The sequence below is a fragment of the Eutrema salsugineum genome, unplaced genomic scaffold (assembly GCF_000478725.1).
Source record: "Eutrema salsugineum unplaced genomic scaffold, Eutsalg1_0 scaffold_8, whole genome shotgun sequence".
Lineage (NCBI taxonomy): Eukaryota > Viridiplantae > Streptophyta > Magnoliopsida > Brassicales > Brassicaceae > Eutrema > Eutrema salsugineum.
This window is the reverse complement of record NW_006256414.1, coordinates 385,378-406,062: the sequence shown is the minus strand read 5'-3', so window position 1 is coordinate 406,062 and position 20,685 is coordinate 385,378. Positions and strand designations below refer to the sequence as shown.

Below are 20,685 nucleotides of genomic sequence, written 5' to 3'. Positions count from 1 at the left end.
ATATATGTTTTAAATCTAACGAATTTAAAAACACTATAATGAACAAATAGTGCACAATAGCATTTTTCATCACAATTTTGAAATGCATAGTGATGAGAATATAAAACTTTGATATATAATAATATTTAAAGGATAACAACTTATGTAATAATATAATGATTTCTGTGAATATCATTGCTGTTGTTTCCAACGCAACTCACTCTAAACATTCTCATGCTCGCCGGCAAACATTTGAAAATTTAGCTCAGCCAAATAACCGAATCCAATTCCACGACTTGCAAGATGGTAAGTTTTTTTTTTTTTTTTGCTAGAACATACAAATATATATTTCTAATTTGAGTTTTTTTTTCAGTTACCGGAAATAAAAAAATGTTGCAGATGAGGAGATCATTAAGCAAATAAATGAATGGGCAAATCAAAACAACCCTCCGGCCAACATCTTGCTAATCACCGACAACTCTGATTTTCTCGAGACCGTGGAAATGTTGGTAAATGTGTAGTTCAACATAATGCTCGCTTACAGGGAAGAAGCTGATGCTGATGTGATGAAGATGTGCTCCGTAAGAACTAAGTGGAGTTAGAGAGGTCTTCTAAATGCAGGACGCAAGCTGGGGAAGAAGAGAGGTCGAAACAATGATCCCAGGAGAGGAAAATGTGGAGGAAGAGAAAAACGTGGAAGGAGAAGTGGAATTTTTACCTTAATTTCCTGCTTTGGTTGTTAAATTTGAAGTTTTAATCTTAGTATCGTAACTTTCTTTTCTTCTCTTAATTTGTCTTTGTGATCTTCTTTGTAATTTATAAGAATTGTAAGAATTGGTTATCGTAAAAAGCGCTAATGGCAAATGGATAATCTTAGTCATCTCACAAGACTCTAAATTACCAATCGGTGGTTTGGTGTGGTTCAAGTACAAGTAATGGTTTAAATTATGGTTCCTCCTTAACTTTAGGTTTCTTAACGGTTTTAATTTTCTTTGTAGTTTTTGGGTTTCTATAAAACTTTTATGCAAAGCATTATTTTCTAATTTTTCTTCTCTAATTATCTAAATAATTATTTTAATAAATAGAAGAAGAAAAAAAAATAAAGAAGTTTAATATTAGATTTTTGATCATTCTTTGTAGCTCTAGATATTTCGGATATCGGGACAGAAAAATACAGGTAAAAAACGGGAATGGATATTTCGAGAATTAAAAAATACTATCCAAAGTGTTTCCTTTAAAGAAACTGGACGGAAAATTCGGGAAATCAAGTGTCAGAAAGAACTGAATACTACATTTTAACCCCGTGTGTCCGCACGGAAATGTTTTATTTTTTTATTTCTAATATAAGTTTCATTTATCTTTTTTGTTTAGATATAATTTGTTTTTGTTATTTATTTTGTTAAATCAAAAAATTGTTATCCTATTTTAATTTTAAACAGTAAATTTGTATATTAGTAGAATAAGAGTATACGTTAATTAAGTATACATTGATCTAATGTTAATTATAAACTTTGTTATTATGTGAATTTAGATTTACACATAAACAATTTTTATATCTATGAATTTGCTAATCCATCCGTTTAGTTGTCTTAAATCATTTTTAATATCTTACATGTTTTGATAAACTAACCCGTATAAGACTATAATTATAATTGTATAACCCTATAGATATTTACTAATATGGAATATTTGGACCAATTGATTATGAAAAAATATAATAAAATATTTATTTAGTATTTGTGATATTAAAAAAATGTGTGTATATATATATATATATAAACGGGCTAACCTGTTAGTTTAATTGTCTCAAATCATCTTAATATCTTACATGTTATAGTAAATTAACTCATGGACTTTAAAAAAAAAATATATATATATATATAACTCTAATCAGCTCGATCATATTATTGTATAATATAAATATTTATTAATTTCAAATATATGATATTTTAGACCAATTGTTTATGATAAAATACGATAAAATATTTATTTACTATGCATTTTATAAAAATATTATTTAAATTTAAAATTTAAAATTAAATCTTTCCTGTATTTAAGAAATTCTAAAGTATTAAAATTATTATCTAAATTTTCGTAATAAAATTTAATTATAATTTTTTTGATTTTTTTGAATTTAAACTAAATTGAATGCAAATTTTTGTAACTAAATTTAATTAAATTTCTAATAATTTGAAATTTGAATTAAAGATGACCTAGATTTTAGGAAATCTAAAAATAATTAAATTAATAACTAATTTTCGAAAATTAAATATAAAAATAAAATAAAACATTATAACAAAAACTTTGGGAGTGTTTGGATGCAAGCACTAAATGTGCTTCTGTTTTAATAAAATAGATGGTCACTTTATATATACTAAGAAAGAACCGGCGCATATGCACAGATTTTGTTTTAATTTATATTTTAAATATTACATTTTTAAAATTTGTATTGAACTTTATGTTTACTATCAATGTTTTTGTGTTTAAAGTATTTATATTTTATTCGATTTCTTCTTGATGATATATTATTTGTAATCTCTTTTACACCAGTTGTGCGAAATAGTCTAATTTTTCTCCCAAAATAATAAAATACTAAAAATCTACTATTTTAATTTTTATATGAATACATAATAGTTCACTTAAAAATATACATTGAATATCGGAGAGGACTATTTATTTGTTCTTCGATCTTCATATTCTTTTTATTCTTTTATTCTTGTAAATCTTACTAATATAATATTGGTTAACTTTCTCAATTTACCATTTTGAATTTATTTGGTTATATATATATATATATATATATATATTGATTCCATCTTTTTTATTTAAAAAAAATCATGTATGATATTTTATGTGGATATCCTTCTTTTTACTATTATTTTTTTAATAACTTTTATCTCTTTAATCATTTATTAAATATTATTTGTGTTTAATAATTTTATTAGTTGAAGTTTTATATAAGATGACTTGAAACTTCTTAACTTATTCAATCTCATAATTTTTTCACTTGTATTAAAATTTAATTATATTTTTAGTTTAAAAATGAAGTTTAAATAAAAAAATAAAATTGGGCATTTAAAAAGTCTTATATTATATAATATTTATAAATTTAAATTTAATTTTAATTTAATTCTAGTATAAATATATATTAATATTTAGTTATTTTTTTAATGTGTTTATTTACTTATGTTCTTTAATGTATTTGTTTTAAATTGATTAATTATTTATTTTATTAATATTTTTAATGGATATGTGTCACTCCCTCCATTGCTAATATGTCACTCAACTGAAAAGAGTTAAACAACTTTTATATATAAGATTGGTCAACGAAAAACACTTCATTGCAGCTAGCTGAGATTTTCAGTCCAACTCAATGATTAAGTGAATTAATAATCTATCTTATTTAAATGATGATCACAAATAATTTCAGGTGCCTTTAGTAGAAGTATAACATATATTGATATATATGCTCTCTTTATCCTATTAATCATGAGAAGAATATTACTACCCTAAGAAAATCCGATCCTGTCGGGCTAATTGTTTGGCATGATACAGCAATAGTATACACCCTAGAGATTTAATTTGGCTAGCAGCTAGCTGTAAACCTTTTTTTTTCTTTAATTCGCATGTGTATATAATATGGAGTAGGGCAGACATATAATGTCGTTTTGTAAAATGTTAAATGCACGGTGGGTTATAAAAGAATCAATAAAACAAAACAAAAGAAGAAGAATTTGATTAAACCAATCTGCAATAACCCAATTATTTCTATTAAACATACTGCGAAGACTAATTTCAAATTGATTTAGTTGGTTTAACTTTTACAGTTTTTATCCGTCTAAAATTATATTCAAGTCACCAAAAAACCAAGTACTAACCAAAAGTGAAAAGTGTATTAACTTTTTACAGTTTATCGCATGCGTTGGTTTGTTTCTAAGACCTGATTTTACTTTTTTTAGTATTGTTGTTCTGAAGAATAAATCTTTTAGAAAATTTTCTTCTAAGTTAAATGGGGAAAACCGGAAAATGAATTAATGATTTACACAAATTTTATTTTCTTCTTCTTCTTATTCTTCTCATATGAAGACCAAGTTTATGATCTCAGTACCTTTTATCACTAAGACCTTTTTTTCGTTTGTTAATTTTTCTTGGGAAGAATATCCTAACAAATCAAAACTTTTGGTTGAGTGATTAAAATCACCGCCAAATTATTATCCGAGTCAGAATGTAGTCGTGTGTAATCAATGTGAATATTTGAGTGCAAACAAAAGGCCATTTTAATTGTTTGAAGTGTCATTGTTGATGTTTGTCGATACTGTATTTCTATATCGTCACTGATTTACCATTGTGGTTGAAGGAATTTTTTAGAGTCCGAAAGAGTTAAAGACCCGTGATCTTTATATAATGGCCTTTTGGGCCTTCCCTTTACAGGCCCAAATCGAAGCGTTTATCCATACATACACATCATAGACGCTTTCACTAACAGAGACGTTAGAAGCTTGGTTAAACAATTTAACGGTCGTTTGTCATCCGTTTCAAAGATGTCGCTTCTATAGGTTTTAATTAAAAAGTAAGCAATTTGATTTCCTACGTGGAACTGTTGTTACCTGCCCAGATACACCAACGGGCACGATTGAGTAAAATAAATCGACGGGTGAGATTGAATCTGTATCAAACGCTCTTATTTAGAGGTGACTAAAAAAGAGTCTATTTATTTTCTTCTCCGTTTCTCACTCATTCGCTTCTGAAGCAGACTGAGTTTTAGGGTTTTTGCGGAGGTTTCAAGGGAGTAAGTTATAATGGTGGAAGAGCACAAACACGAGGAATCGATCATGGAGAAGATAGCTGAGAAGATCCATGGTCACGATGGATCTTCGTCGTCTTCTTCCGATTCAGACGACGAGAAGAAATCTGCGTCTCCTTCGTCTATGAAGAAGAAGATTTACCGCCTTTTTGGAAGAGAGAAGCCTGTCCACAAGGTTTTCGGTGGCGGTAAACGTATGGATCTCTCCTTTTCCGTTGTTCTTAATTTTTTTCTTTCTAATTTGCTATTTTTTGTTCTTCAATTACTTTTTCCCAGTGTCAAGCTTCTCTAATTAGCGGTTTAAGATAAGTATTGATATCGGATCTGGATTGTAGCTTTTACCTTCGATCGAGTGTGAAGTTTTGTTTTATGCTTCAGCTTCAGCCTAAGATTTCTCGTTACCAAGCTGCTGATTTCGTAGATTATTTTTGTTGCTTGGATGGAGTATAGACTTAGGATACGAAACGATTTGATTGATTGTTTACTGGTAGAGAAATATAAATCAGAGAGGATCTGTAGAATGACATATATCGTAAGCTCAGAATCATTAATTTTTGTTTTTGTTTTGGATTCACTGTTTGGATTTAGCTGCCGACATATTCCTGTGGAGGAACAAGAAGGTATCAGGAGGAGTGTTAGGTGTGGCGACTATCTCCTGGGTCTTATTCGAGTTACTTGAATACAACCTCCTCACTCTTTTTGGCCACATTACAATCCTTGCTCTTGCGTGTTTGTTCTTGTGGTCTAGTGCTATCACCTTTATTCACAAGTAAGTTTAGTAGCTAAATGTTGTTTTTTATCTTCTTTAGTTAGAGATTGATGTAAATCAATGGCCTGTTAAAAGCTGATTTTTTTTATGCGTTACAGGACACCTCCTCATATCCCGGAAATTCACATCCCTGAGGAAGTTGTTCTCCAGCTTGCATCTGGTCTTAGGATTGAAATCAATCGTGGTTTTACTACTCTTAGGGACATTGCATCAGGAAGGGATCTCAAGAAGTTTCTATTGGTAAAATCTTTTTTGTTAATTATGTTTGTTGTTCGATAACCGGTTTTTGGTTTCTAACATTGGCTCTTAAATGTGTGTGTTTTAGGTGATTGCTGGGTTGTGGTTGTTGTCCATAGTTGGTAGCTCCTGCAACTTCTTGACTTTAATCTATATCGGTAACAATCTATACTCTTATTGCATCCATTCCATAAAATCACCTTCTTTTGTGCTTTTTTTTTCTGTTATCTAATCCTCTTTTCTCTCTCTGCTTTCAGCAACTATTCTTCTCTTCACCGTTCCTGTGCTTTACGAAAAGTATGAAGATAAAGTGGATGACTTTGGTGAAAAGGCAATGAAAGAGATCAAGAAGCAATATGCAGTGTTCGATGAGAAAGTTTTGAGTAAGGTGATGAGCAAAATCCCTAGAGGAGCCTTCAACAAGAAGAAGGATTAGAGAGTGTGTAATTTTCTCCCATCATCATCATCGTCATCTGAGTCTTCCAGATTGATATCTAAACCTCGAAGCATTGTTTTTCTTTTTGACTTGTTATTGGAAGCTGTTGGTTAATAACCCTTTTAGTCTCTCAAATCTCTGCTCTGTGGATTTTATTCGGGGTTTTTAACCAAATTTTATAGCATATGGAATTTGAACTATAATTATTGATCGTATTATGGAATACTATCGTCTCCGTTGTGATAAATCTTTGAATATTCCAAATTTCTTCTTCACCTAAGTTTCGTGTCCATAACTATATCATACGTACATGATATTATTTTAATGTTTGACATCCTTCACAGATTTTAGGGGTTTCTTTCCCATTGTTTTCTCCTCTTTCCGTCTAAACCGTAATTACAACAACAAATGAGTTACTTCCCTTAGTTTAATTAGTGTCTAACTACAAATCAAATTGCACCCGGTTCGTCGTAGCAATCCAACGGAAAACGTCATCAGTTTCTGATTTCTTTTTAATTGTTCGAACCTCCTAAAGGCTTTTACAAGGTTAATTCACCACTCGTCAGCTCATTTGTTAGAGTAAGTTGGATCTTGATATTGATACTTGGAACTTGAAAGTATATCATCATCCTCCATGTGATGAGGTGGACGAAGCATGCGATTTAATCGTTAGTCTCTCCCTCAATGGTGTGGAGCATAATGTTTGCAATATATTGACATGTACCAGATGGCTGCACATGTCATACATTAAATTAGAGGACGGCTTAGAACTGGTGAAATTGCTGAACTTATCAAGGAAATGCAAAGCATAATGTTGTATTTTATTAAAACTTGTGATATTCTAAAAGAAGTGCATTTATAAGTTCTAACACACTGCACAGGTACATATATGATTAGTACATTTTTTGATTCTGCAAGAATTGAAACAACTCCCTACGCAATCGTCATCTTTAAAGCAACTCCCAAAATATTGATCACCGTGAGACGTCGGTGGACATGCTTCTCCAACACACTCATCATCCACATGATTTGGTGGACCTTTCTTCATTTCCCTTGCATTTGACATCCACACACCTATATATATAGTCAGTCGATTCAAATTTTAAAGTAACTAAATGCCAGTGATATACATATAGAGAGAGAGAGAGGGAGAGAGAAAGAGGAGAGACTAACATGAGAGGAGGAGTGCGACGAGAACGATGAGCAATATTGTCTTTGATGATGCCATGTCTCTTTTAGTTTTTCTTAGCTCGATCTATATGTTTTATGACTGTGTTATGATATTCTGTATGGTTTTAGTGTCTATTTATATTTGTATTTTGATATTCTATATGGTCTTAGTGTCTATTTATATTGTGTTATGGGACATTAAAAAATGGTATGTAATCTATCAAAATACCATATTTTATGGATATGACTGTTGAATACCATATTAAAGTCAAATCTAATATGATCTCATAACTAAAGAGAAGTAGTATTCGGGTCAACAGTCAAATTTTGTTTAATTTTTTGTTATAAGTAAACATTGTATACTGTATACTGTTTTTAGATCTTTAATCGGATTATCAATTTCTTTTGCGTTGTCATTATTTTTTTATGATTCTAATTATAATCTTTTCAACCCAGTCTTTTCGATTTTTTTTTTAATTTATTTTGCAGTAACTTTCAACTTTCTCAATTTACTATTTTCATATACCTTTCATTGATTTATTTCCAGATTTTTACTTTTTGTATTGTGTTTTTTTTTTATTATTATCTTTTAGATTGTTTGTTACATGTTGGTTCTTTTGTGTGTTATAGTGTTTTAATTTTTTTTACTAATCATTTGAAGTTTTTTTTATTTATTTTTTTAGTCTCATAACTTACTTTTTTTTCTTTGGCATTGATAAAAAAAACTTGGAATTAGGTGTTTTTAGAAGGTTAGGATTAGAAAAGAAAATTTAAAAGTTATCAAATTTAGGAGTTATTTAAAAGGAAATTTGTTTATTTATTGGAATTAGGAGTTAGCTAATCCATTCTCTATATAAGGAATTGCAGAGTTATTGCAAACACTTATGAGTTGAGAGAGAAATTAAGAAAAACTTTAGTTTTTGAGTAATTTTTCTAAAACTAATAAAAGAAGTTGATTTTATTAATTCTTGATCTAAGTCTCAATTCTATAATACCAGACGTATCAATTCTATAAGTCTCAATTTTATAAAAGAAGTTACTTTGTCACTTGTCCTCTACCTTCTTCACCTCTTCGTCAATACCAGACGTAAACTCTCGGCCACATCTTCCTCCTGCTCTGAGAAGAAGACAACGCAATTCAGCAGCTAAACTCGCCCATTGGACCGTATTTTTGCCATCATTTAATTTTGATACACTCCATTCTTTGGTTTGATATATTTTGTGTAGACATAATGCATAATACAAAGCAGCCTATCCATTACGTGACTTTCATTAATCAAACGGCTTTTTGCATCTCTCCATAACCTATAGCAAAACAGAACATAGTACGAATGTCATCACACAGTATCGATTGAGCCATGTATAGGGAAAGCTCAACTCCTAGTCGCACAACCTCCTCTTTCATGTCCTCATTCCCAGAGACCGTCCTACATAACAAACAATAAGTCAATATTTTGACTTTATAACCTGTGAGAGTGACTGAAAAAACTCTGACCAAAACCAAGGGGCATTCACTGACCTAGTGTATGGATAATATCTGAACGATCCCGCCTTGGGTGACTAATGTTTAATTAACATTGGTTAAAATCATCTAAAACTACCAAAATTACTCAAAATCACTTCAAGTATACGATTACAAATTTGACCATTATCCGATCTACTGCGAGTTCACGTAGTGGTTTTAATTTTCTTATCCATTTTTTAAGAGTACAGTTCACATGACAGGTTTAGATATCCAAAAAAATACGTATCAAAAAAAAATTCTTTCTTAATTGTAGCTTTTAGAAGACGTCAAGAAGAACTTGATATTATTATATTTTGTGTCAAACTTATATAAATTTGTTATGACCCCAAAAAAATGTATATCATCGTTTCTAACACTGTCCGCAGATACATTCATGATTAACACATCTTAGAAATTTGCAAGATTCGAAACAACTGTTTAGGCAATCATCATTTTTAAAGCAACTCCCAAAATATTGATCTTGCAGTACCGGTGGACATGCTCCAACACAATTCACATCTTGCGAACCTATTATCATTTCTCTTGCATTTGATATCCACACCACACACCTATACATGCATTCAATCTTTAATATATATATATATATATATGTGGTATGTAATCTGTTAAGACTACATTATAGAATCTCAAAAAAAAAATTAACAAAATATAGATTGACACTTAATAACTATTGTCAAATTAATATAATTGATATAGATGTATATTAAAAAATGGTATTATATCTATTGTGAAATTCAATTTAATTACTAAATAACTAAAATTATTAGGGTCAAAAAAATTTAATTGTACATAACTAACTATAGATGTATTGTGGAATACTGTACTAAAAGTCAATTCAGCATTAGGGTCCAAATAAGTAAATTTATTATAGCAATTTCATCCTTTCTCCTCTCTTATTAACCATGAGTAAAATTCACCACATTATTATTACATTCCCCAAACTTTCATAATCTATTGTTGACCGTATCTTCTTTCATTTGATTCATCATCATCATGATCACAAGAAGTAAGTGAGTTGTTCTTTCTTCCTAGATCCTCCTTCTCCATACAACTCATTCCACTGCTTCAGCTCTCCCATTCCTGCTCCCTCCGCCGCAAAACTCGCAGCCACCTGCGTTTTCAATTTCAAACACGTTTCAAATCAAAACGCAAAACGCTATTTCCATATCTACATAAAAAATTAAAAACCACTATGCCTCAAGTCTCTTTCAAACCTGATTCTTGGCTTCTTTGAAGTCTTGTCTGTTCAACGGACGAAGTGTAATAATTCTCTCTTCTTTTCCTTCTTCATCTTCACTTGCCTTCGTAGTCTCTCTCTGTTTCTTCTTCTCCTTTATAACAACATTAAACACGAATAACAATCAAATCAAACGAAAATAACTTTAATTAGTATTAAAGGAAAAAGAAAATTCTAATTTCTTACTGTATCTTTGATCCTCTCTTGCTGTATAAGCTCTCTCACTGGTCTATACGCAGCAGTTGTGCATAAATTCTGATCAATCAAATCAACGGTCCAGATCATTTTATCTTACTATGGATTTAAGAAATGTGTTTCTAAAGAAAGACAAAAAGATCAAACCTTGAGATCGCTGCCTGTGTATCCATCAGTCATCATCGCTAGTTCCTTGTAATCCAAGTTTTCGTCCACTTTCTCTTTTGCTAACAATGTCCTTAGGATCTTCTCTCTGTTCTCTACACTCGGTAGTCCCACCATAATCCTACGATGCCAAAGAAAAACAAGGTAAACCAAGTGAACCGAATCAAAATCATTTGTAAAAAGTAGGGTAACTTGCTGCATAAGTTATCTCCTTTGAAAGTTTCTAAGAATCCAGAAAAACTTGAGGGCACTTAATTTCATTAGTTAGATGTAAAGGAAAACGAAAAAAAAAAAAAAGTGGGTGACTTGCGGGTAAAGGTATACCTTCGTTCGAACCGTCTGATAATGGCCTCGTCTAGATCAAAAGGTCGATTTGTAGCAGCAAGTACTAAAATACGCTCACCAGGTTTAGTCATTAAACCATCCCAATGACTCATAAACTCATTCTTAATCTTCCTCATAGCTTCATGTTCTCCAACTCTCGTTCTCTGTCCCAACATACTATCAACTTCATCCACAAATATAATCGTCGGTGACACTTTCGAAGCCAAAGTAAACAAAGCCCTAACGTTCTTCTCGTCTTCTCCAAACCATTTCGAAGTTATGGTCGACATCGAAACGTTTATGAAACTCGCTCCTGCCTCTCTCGCGATGGCTTTAGCCAGCATTGTTTTACCAGTTCCTGGTGGACCAAAGAGCAAGATTCCTCTGCAAGGCTTTAATAGACCTCCTGTGAAGAGATCTGGCCTCCGCAGAGGAAGCATTACAAGCTCTTGGAGTGATTCTTTTATGTCGTCGAGTGCTCCAATGTCTTCGAATGTGACGTTGATTTCTTCTGCTGGGATTACTTCCGGCCTTATCCGTTTCTCAAACTCGTTATCAGGTGGAACTTCCTGTTCCATAGGCTAACACAATTGACACACTGTTTCGGCAAATATAATGAAGTAGATAAAGAGTAGATAGTTCAAGCTAACCGGAGCTTTCGTGGCTACTTTCTCAGATTTAGCTTCTTTCTCCGGCTCGTTCTTGCTAGTTGTGGTGGTGACACTCTCTGATTTTGTCCCCGGCTTGAAAACAGCAGCTACTTCAGCTTTAACTTCCTGAAATAGTGATGACAAGAGAAATGTTTCAGCCATGTTTCTACTCTGTTTCTGTCTTACTACTCTGTTTTTTTGCTAAAACAGAGTTTGAGAGAGACCTTAGATTTGTCTTCTTTAGGTTTTTGCTTCAGTTTTTCACGACCGCTCGCTTTTTCTTCTCTGAACAAGCTGAATCCATGCGATAAACTAACTCCAACAAAAAAAATAAAGTATACATCAACACCAATATCGCCATAGAGGTTGGTTTGTGTAACAAGTTAGGGCTTTTTCACCTTGCAGAAGATATCACAAGCTTTCCGTTTCTATACTCAGGATCTTTGTTGTTCATCAAATGATAGGAAAGCGCAGAGACGACAATCTCTTCAATGTAATTGCTCAAAACCTTTGTGTCTTCAAAAGAGATGGATTCGAGGTCATCACATATAAGATCATTCTCAGACAAAACCTCCATGATATGGTTCCTATTGTCCTGAGTTTGGATCATGTTCATGTCGCGTTCAAGCTGCGATTTCCAGCTCACCAGATGGTTCTCATCCTCAGGCGGTCTTATGTCAATGTTATAAGGGAAAACAGCAGTTAGCTTCTCATCAATCTCGTGAGCGTCTTCGTTTGACAAGTCTACGATTCTCGAACCGAGAATAAGGACCGGTCCACTGAGTTTCTGGAGAAGCTTTTGGAACAAGTTATAAGTTCTCTGCGAACGGAACAGAAGGTTCTCGATGTCTCGAAGATATAACACAATCGGATTCGCCTTGGAAACATAGGCCAAAACCTGCACTTGGTAGTTGCAAGATACTACTATTACAAAAAATATTCAAACAAGCTAAATGTATAGTTTTATACATTACCTTATATAAAGACTGGATGAGTAGCTTTTCGTCGAAGGACCAACTACTAGTACGCTTCAAAGGCGCTACAAATAGAATCAGATATATTAGTATAATATAAATTTAAAAGGTTTTAGTTTTATTGATGAAATGAATAATGCATATAACCTGAATTTGATGAAGATGCAAGGTTGCTGACATTAGCTGCTGAAGAGTTTCGGCGAAGCTTTGGAGGATTATTATCCATTGGGCTGTATAGATCACGGTACAACGATCATATCAATAACACATAATGTTTTGATTCGAAAACATTTGACGAATATTGCTTAAAATGTGAAGTAAAGGACACAGAACACACGACCTTGATTTGAGATCTACACCACTGCTTTGCCTCCTCAGGGTACCACCAGCTGAACAGATTCAGTAACGAACAATGTCAGTTTACATTTGGTTGAGCAGAGCCGTTTTAAGCATTACACCAGAGACAAGGTTCAAATATACCTTTGGGCTCTTCTCTCTGAGGAAGGATGGAGAATGAACTAAACAGTCCTGATAGTTGCTCTAAAGCAGATTCTGATGGAGATCTCTTAAATGACTGAAATAACCGATAAAAAAAGCGGATTTCCAGTTTAAATCATTTGCAAGATAACAGAAAGAAAGAATGTGGAAACCTAATTAGTAAAACAATTACCAATGATTCTGTATTTGCGCTACCATATTTGCTCTGTATCTGGAAACACAACAAAGTAGATTTAAGGTTCCCAATGGACAAGGCTCACAATAAGAAACGAAGCTTAATGTTGTTGATTAATGTTTTATAAACCTTTAGCGCAAAATCGTTTACGTCTAGGAGAAGTAACTTGGCGTCAAAGAAATGAGCTAGGGCTTTGGCTAGCATTTGTTGGTAAAGCTCTACAGAGATACACATAACGAATCAAAACATGAAATGACCAAAAATCGGTTTAAGAACGAAAGCTCGAGATCGAATCATCGGAATCTAACCGGCAGGACCGGACAAGAGAATGGCTCGACTCGCCGGAGACAGGTTTCTGGTATATTTTGATGCATCAAAGTGCTTCAAATGAACATAAGCTGCACTCGTTAGAAGCACTCGTGTCTGTTCACTGCATGGTCCCAAAACATTGATGAATATATAATGCGTATATGTGTATGTATAGCTTTCAGACATGAGACTGACATCAAGTGAATAAATCCAAACATCTAGGGCTTAAGAACACATGATCTCTCTGTTTTTGGCACGTGTCCGAATTAGAAGACAATGAGATCGACAAACATTAAATTCACATGATTTCACCTTCATTTTTATCATTCCAACGAGTATCTTATCCGTTTTTCTATTAAAAAAACAAAACCTAATTTAATCAAAAAGATATTGCAATGACTTTTATTATTTCCTTATAATATTCTCACTTGTATTATCGTCTCGAAACTCGAAAACTATAGATTAAAGTGTCGATTTTCCATTAGATGATTTTTTTTGTTTAAAAAGTAATCAGAATTGAAAAATCTTTGAATTGAGTTGAATTTTCAGAGTATAAAAAATGAAGGAAAAAATTAGAAATTTACCTGAGATAATAAGGAAACTCATCGAAAGTAATTTTACTCTCTCTTCCGTCAACAACTTGACGGAGAATCTCCTTCTCCATCTTATCCGCCGTGACGGCGTTATTTGACGTCGAAGTCCCGGTGGCCCATTTACCGACGGCTTGACCCGAAGCCAAGCCCAAACCAACACCGACTCCAACTCCGACGCCGAGCGCCGATAACAACATCTGCTTGCTATCCATTGATCTTCCAAATATGAAATCTAGGAAGAAAACTAAAAACAGAGTATTAGTGTTAAGTATAAAATATAGATGAAGATCTTTACCAAAGATACTAGTTTTTGAAACAATGATAAAATCGTATATGAACAAACCAAAGATATTGTTATTTTATCTCCTATAAATTCTATTGAGAATCCGAAAGAAATATTTTGATGATTTTGTCTGTTTCGACCGTTTTTTCTCTGTTTTATAGGAAGAACAAAAAAAACTGTTGACCCGAAAAAAAAACACAAACTTTCGAACTAGTTTCAAACCTATAAACCTTTTGTTATTAAGATATCTCTCTCGGGTTGTTTCTTCTGCAGTTTCTTTCTCTTATTCTCTAAGAAAACAGAAAAACTTCTAAAAGCCTGATTTTTCCGGGATTTTGGTCCTCGAACTCGAAATAAAAGACGTTTCGATTGTCTGAAAATCACAGAAAGGAATGGTAAAAAGCCGGATCTATTGACACGTCATCACCGGCGGTGGAAATGGCGGCGAATGTGAGATATAGGGTTTTCTTGGATATTTTTTGGGATATTTTTTTCCTTTTTCGGATCGCTTCTCTGTTTTTTTCTCAATGTGTGTGTGTATGTATGAGATGAGTATCTACATACACATGAAAACTGATGAGTCATTACAGAGACTCTGCTTACGTGTCAGTATATTAAAGGTTAGAACGTTGCGTTTTGGCAGTTTTTTATTCGATTTTGCCGCTTCTTACTCTACGCCCTTGAGTTCTACTGTTTTTCTATTTCTTCCTCGGTACTTTTGGGATTACCATTCTAGTCCAGGAAGAAATGTATACTGTATTCATTTTAAATGTAACCCTTAACTTTGCAGTTCGAGAAATGTTCTCTCAAATTAATGAACTTAGACAAGAAGGTTCAAATATTTTGTTTGAATGCTGTACGATATTTGTGGCAAAGAGTTGCGAGATATTAGATTGCTCAAAATAATATAAAAAAAGGTTACCTAAAATAAAATACAAGAACGCAGAAACTACTAGTAGAAAGCATGACTTTTTTAGATCTGGAAGACGTGGTTTAGTTAAAGCTGTTGGATTACCAAGGAAGATCCACGTAAGGGGACAAATTGACGGCTTAGATCGAAAGGTATGGCTTCTCGTGTCTTTGCAGCAGCATTAACTAATCTCGATTGCTATGAATAAGACAACTCCACGCGCCAGGAGAATTGGGACGCACCTCACATGCCTGTGGCAGGCTTGGACAAAATCGAAAACCTGAAAAGCCAAACCGAAAGCGAACCAAATTTGTATTGTAATTTTGAATGTCCAGACCTAATTCGTAGTATTAAAAGATTTCTTTTAAGTATGAGTGATTAAAAATGGGCTTTTTGTTATGGTCTTTAACAAAATAGTTTATATGGGCCGATCCAATTTGTAGGAAAATTATACTGTGAAGATTGTATTGGTATCTTGAAAAGTATATGGTGATCTATACAATAACGTGTAACAAAATCAATAGTCAGGATGGCCGAGTGGTCTAAGGCGCCAGACTCAAGAGAGGGCGTGGGTTCAAATCCCACTTCTGACAATTTTTTTTTTTCTTTTTGTATTTATTTATTCCTTTTGTTCCTTCCATATTTTTTTTAATCACCTTCGTTCCATATCATTTGATTGATTGTTTCTCAATATCTTATTATCTATTATTTTTTTGAAGGCTATAGGATTATAACAATAAGCACGAGAGTTATTCCTAAGGTAGATTAGATAGATAGTTGCGTCGTAGAAAGCATCGTACGTGGAGTATGAGAAGAGCGGCCCTGAGTTCTCGATCGAGGGTTACAAATAAATTCAAACATATTTTACCGTTAACATATTTTATTGATTGATGTATACAAAAAGAACGAGAGAAGGAAAGCAATTGAAATTGCAATTTGCAAACAAAGACATGAGTTTTATTACCCTTATCATCATCATCATAAGAGACTGTTTTGACAATTCACAATAACCTTGCTTGTACCCTTAATTCAATATCTACAGGAAAATAAGACAAAGAAAGACTCAGACTTTTGAACCTTTTTGTAAGCACAAACCTAAACTAGACAAACACAAGACTCTTTTACTCTCACGTGCCAACATACCCCACACGTGCAGAATAAAGACTGGAAGCAAACCGAAGACAACTTACATCCACCTCTTAGGCAGGTTGCTTGAGCCAGAGCCACCGTCTCTAGCCAACATCGCCATAATCAAACTTCCACCATGAACTCTTCCTTCCGGAGCCAACCCTAGTCCTGCTTCATACTCATTGAGATCAATATCAGTCTCTGGAGATCCAACAGCACTTCTCGCTTTCATTGAGTCGATGTTCATGTCTTGGGAACCGCTAAACTCTTGGCTCTCGTTCTCTGTCTCGCTGCTGCTTGGTCTCGGTTCTTGGCTCTCGGAAGTAACTGTCATTCCTCCGTGAACCCGGTTATCCTGAACCAGACTGTTATGGAGTGCACAAAGACCAGTCTTACCTCGAGCAAACGAGGTACAAGGACCAGAAGAGGATTGTCCAGCATACTCAGTCTCTGGATGACCCCAAGCACACCGTTTCCCTCCTCCATGCGCCTTGCAAAAGTCAGTACTACCTTGAGCGCTTTTCCCACATCCTTCTGACTTGCATCTCTTTCCTCCACCATGTCTGACACAGAAATCAGTCCTTCCTCTAGCACTCTTTGTGCACTCGGGAACCGCACATCTCTTACCTCCACCATGTGCCACACAGAAATTGGTACCTCCATGAACACTCTTGGAGCAAGGATCACCTCCTTGAAAGGCACACCTTTTTCCTCCTCCATGTCCTTTACAGAACGGCGTGCTTCCTTCTGCGCCTTTGGTGCAACCCGCGTGTGTACACCGTTTACCACCTCCATGTGCTTTGCAGAACATAGTGCTCCCTTGTGCTCCTTTTGTGCATCCATTAGCTTGGCATCGACGACCACCTCCATGAGAAATGCAGAGTCCGGAAAGCCCTTCAGCGCTTTTAGTGCAGTTTTCTCTTTGGCATCTCTTTCCTCCTCCATGCCTGATACAGAGTCCTGACCTTCCTCTAGCAGCTCGTGTACAATCTTCATGGCTGCATCTTCGACCACCTCCATGAGCTATACAAAAATCTGTACGGCCTTCAGCGCTTTTGGTGCATCCGAGAAATTCACAACGACGGCCACCTCCATGTGCTTTACAGTACACGGTTCGACCTTCAGCGCCCTTGTGGCAACCATGTTTCTGGCATCTGCGTCCACCACCATGTGAAATGCAACGACCAGATGCGCCTCTTGCACCCTTTTGACATCCTTCTATTTGACATAACTTGGAACTAGAAGAACTCTTATGCTGTGGCTTCAGCTGCTGAGTTAAACCGGAAGTACATGTACCCGAGCTTATTGGTGTTGTTGTCGCCGTGCTAGATGAGAGGTCCAGAACATGAGAAGCAGGAATGATTATATTCTTTGGAGCATGAGCTAAGAAAGAGCTTTTTTCTTTGCTTGATGAAGCTTGCAATGTAGGTGATGCAAACCCAGGTCTCCAGCCACATGAAGTGGATCCTTCATTAGTTGCGCGTAGCATTTCCGCAAGCGTTGGAAATTGGTTCGCCTGCTGCTGGACCGCAGTGATCTCAGATTGACAGGACACTCCACCAGAAAGACTCAACTCCAGATCAAATCTTGGGGAGAGGACCTGCAAATCTTTCATTTTTGAATTAGCTGGTTTCTTGTTGCTGAAGGGTTTCTCGCTGCCAAGATGGAGGCTAAAGTCCAGCTCAATATCCATTGAGGACTCCTCCTCAATCTCTTTGGCAGAAGATAAACTCGTGCAAGCAGTTGCCGAACTCCCTTTGCTATCAGAAGAGCTTGACGAGTGACCGAGTCTCAAGGAAAGTAAAGGATCAGCTTCTTGACCCTTGGCTCCATCAATCAGACTCCATTTCCTTTTAATACCCTTGGTATTAGACAATGGAGAGGCAAGGGAATCAAGACGCAGAGTAGTATCTGCGCCAAACTCAACCTCTGGTACTTCAACTTGAAGAGGACGGCCCAAGATCTTAAATGAATTCGACGAGGAATTACCAGCGAAACCACTGTTATGGAATCTGGCATGCATGGTCACAACTAAAAACGAAAACTTGTCAAGAACACCAAAAGCAAAAACGCGAAGCCAACAACACAGTACACCTCAACTTCCGGGTTAAGAGAATAAGCCACAGCTCTAAGAGTTAGAAAACCTTATAAGCATCTCCACCTCCGCTTACAAATCCTGAGGTATCGCACCGATCCATTTTGAATATAAGTTAAAAACAAAATCTGGCAGCTGATTCGAAGTTGCTCTCAACGCAAGTTAATTCTCAACCTTCACGAACGTATGACCATAGCAGCTACTCATCCTTGCTTCATAACATTAAACGAAATAACAAACAAGCGAGGAACAACTTCACTGCAAGCAAAGTAGGAAGGAGCAGTGAGAAATTCAATTGGGTTACCAAGTTCACACAAGACAGTAACTGAAATCATTAGCACAAGACAGTTTAGGACAAAAGATGATTGTTTTCATCAGGACCTAGAAGGCTAAAACAGAGATCCGAGACAGAATTGCTTCATTCGTTAATCTAACTCAGCTTTTGTGAAACAAGATCTAATAACAGAGTATAAAAACAAGAAATTCTACCAGAAATACACCACAATTTATGGACTTTAAAGCTAACATCAATAGCTTATCGATTTGAAAAGCATAGATTGGGAGAGATGAAGCAAACAGAAGAATAGAGACCGAAAAACACAAACCAGAGTCCTTCAAAAACTAAGCCAGTTCTGGATTAAACCGACCCGAATTTTATAGGTTTCAGAAAGGAAAAAAAAAAAAAGAACACATACGACAATCACAAAGAACAACGAATAAACAGAATTCTTCAATTTCCAAGACATCGATCTCTCAAAGACTATATTTTTCGAGATACTCGAAGTCTCTGACTTTTCTCATCAAACAAAACATGCAAATCAAAAAGGAATATATAAAATCGAGGAACCCGATTGTGAAACAAAGAAGGATTTATGGCGAAAGAATTACCTCAATTATTGAATCTGATTACAGAAATCAAATGATAAATCAAATCGCTAGATTCTCTTTCTCCCTCCCGCTCAATCGAAATTCAGAACTTGGCTAACTCTTCTTCAATTGGTTTGGTGTTTTTATTTTGGTTTGCCTTTGTGAAAATCTAGGGATTTGCAGCGCCGGCGAGAGAGATTGAAAGAGGTATAAATAGGAGAAAAGGAAACGAGAAAGAGAGAGAGAGAGAGAGGCTTAAAAGCAAAGGAGTGGAAATCATCGAATCTGAAAGAAGAGGATGAAAAAAGGGTAAGAAGACTGATGCCACACGTGCGATCAGAATCTTTGGCACGTGCCAATGCTTTTTATGTCTTCTGCTCATTCTGTGTTTTGCATTCATAAACAAACAAAATTAAATCATTAATTATTTATAAGCACAGCTAAAATTAATATAGAAACCTAATTACCTGTCAAAACATGACATTTGGTTGTGTCCTCCACTTCATCCCACATTTCCTGATTCAAAATTGTTTTGTCAACCAAAAGTTAATTTACATCTGTTTTCTTAATTATATGTTTTTCTCTGTTGTTTGTTCTTGAAAAAGTTGTGTTTTTTCCCACATGTACACTCAATTTTTATGTATAAGCTAACGTTTTCTTTACTAAAATCTCGTTATCAGTTAAATTAATAGAATGTACCGTGTAATTAAATTTGATGTTAGATTTGATGAATGTGTGAAAATATTAATAACATACAAATCAAATATAAAAAAAAAAACTGAAAGGGTGTATTGATTTCATAAAAAAAAAAATAACTGCAAATATCATTTGAAAATAAATTATCTTCTTATAAGTTGAATAAACAAGTCAAGAAACTATTTAAATGTAAATTGCAAATAGATGGGTTTCTTGCAAAAGACTTGAAAAGATTAATTAGCGAGTGTCGGCTAAATCAATAAATGGCGGTTGCTAGCGTCAGCAAAACGCAGTGCGTGGCGGCTGAAGCAGCAGCGGCTCGTCACCGTTCAATTTGGTTTCTGTGATTATGAGGGTTGGGGCCCATCATGCCTCTTTTGTGTGGGTCCCTTATGATTCCCTCGGGAGGTCTACGATCGATAGCGTATTTTTCGCAATTATTTGTTTTTGTAAAATTTTATTTTGAGACAACAATAAGTAAAGCGACATCGTTTTCTTGGTTTTGCTATCATTGTCTGTAATAGGAAACCGAAAAAGGGTCCACGTACGATAAAAGAGTGGTTCAGGTTGCAAATGCAAACACACATAGATTTTGTTACTTTTTTTAGGTCAAATGTATTGATTCTCTACTTCCGTTAGATTTTTATTATTTACTTTAAACAATTC

General features: G+C 34.5%; 3 protein-coding genes across 3 annotated transcripts; 1 reads left to right on the top strand and 2 right to left on the bottom strand.

Moving 5' to 3' along the window:
• Window positions 1-4,692: 4,692 nt before the first annotated feature.
• On the top strand, window positions 4,693-6,492 carry LOC18009806 (reticulon-like protein B3). The gene is made up of 5 exons (XM_006391608.2): window positions 4,693-4,977; window positions 5,372-5,552; window positions 5,651-5,792; window positions 5,878-5,947; window positions 6,047-6,492. Exons 1-5 carry the CDS (start codon window positions 4,779-4,781, stop codon window positions 6,223-6,225), a joined length of 771 nt encoding a protein of 256 aa, XP_006391670.1. The 5' UTR covers window positions 4,693-4,778; the 3' UTR covers window positions 6,226-6,492.
• A 3,284-nt stretch (window positions 6,493-9,776) lies between these two features.
• On the bottom strand, window positions 9,777-14,820 carry LOC18009709 (spastin). Its single transcript, XM_024147961.1, has 17 exons — window positions 14,554-14,820; window positions 14,032-14,272; window positions 13,447-13,568; window positions 13,268-13,356; window positions 13,136-13,174; window positions 12,946-13,039; window positions 12,806-12,854; window positions 12,613-12,695; window positions 12,466-12,530; window positions 11,890-12,389; window positions 11,716-11,803; window positions 11,492-11,617; window positions 10,842-11,410; window positions 10,500-10,638; window positions 10,344-10,412; window positions 10,135-10,251; window positions 9,777-10,031 (listed from the first exon to the last, which is right to left on the bottom strand). The coding sequence occupies exons 2-17, from the start codon at window positions 14,250-14,252 to the stop codon at window positions 9,918-9,920; spliced, it is 2,484 nt and encodes an 827-aa protein (XP_024003729.1). The 5' UTR covers window positions 14,253-14,272; window positions 14,554-14,820; the 3' UTR covers window positions 9,777-9,917.
• A 1,324-nt stretch (window positions 14,821-16,144) lies between these two features.
• Window positions 16,145-19,684, bottom strand: LOC18009694. The gene is made up of 2 exons (XM_006391604.2): window positions 19,345-19,684; window positions 16,145-18,714 (listed from the first exon to the last, which is right to left on the bottom strand). The coding sequence occupies exon 2, from the start codon at window positions 18,382-18,384 to the stop codon at window positions 16,420-16,422; it is 1,965 nt and encodes a 654-aa protein (XP_006391666.1). The 5' UTR covers window positions 18,385-18,714; window positions 19,345-19,684; the 3' UTR covers window positions 16,145-16,419.
• Between the last annotated feature and the right edge of the window lie 1,001 nt (window positions 19,685-20,685).

Bases quoted from the DNA above. Each gene is read 5' to 3' on its own strand.
- LOC18009806 (XM_006391608.2), top strand. From the start codon at position 4,779: ATGGTGGAAGAGCACAAACACGAGGAATCGATCATGGAGAAGATAGCT. The intron at 5,793-5,877 runs GTAAAATCTTTT...TGTGTGTTTTAG, and splicing joins ATCTCAAGAAGTTTCTATTG to GTGATTGCTGGGTTGTGGTT. The intron at 5,948-6,046 runs GTAACAATCTAT...CTCTGCTTTCAG, and splicing joins CTTGACTTTAATCTATATCG to CAACTATTCTTCTCTTCACC.
- LOC18009694 (XM_006391604.2), bottom strand. From the start codon at position 18,384: ATGCATGCCAGATTCCATAACAGTGGTTTCGCTGGTAATTCCTCGTCG.
- LOC18009709 (XM_024147961.1), bottom strand. From the start codon at position 14,252: ATGGATAGCAAGCAGATGTTGTTATCGGCGCTCGGCGTCGGAGTTGGA. The intron at 13,569-14,031 runs GTAAATTTCTAA...GGGACCATGCAG, and splicing joins GAGTTTCCTTATTATCTCAG to TGAACAGACACGAGTGCTTC. The intron at 13,357-13,446 runs GTTAGATTCCGA...GTATCTCTGTAG, and splicing joins TCTCTTGTCCGGTCCTGCCG to AGCTTTACCAACAAATGCTA.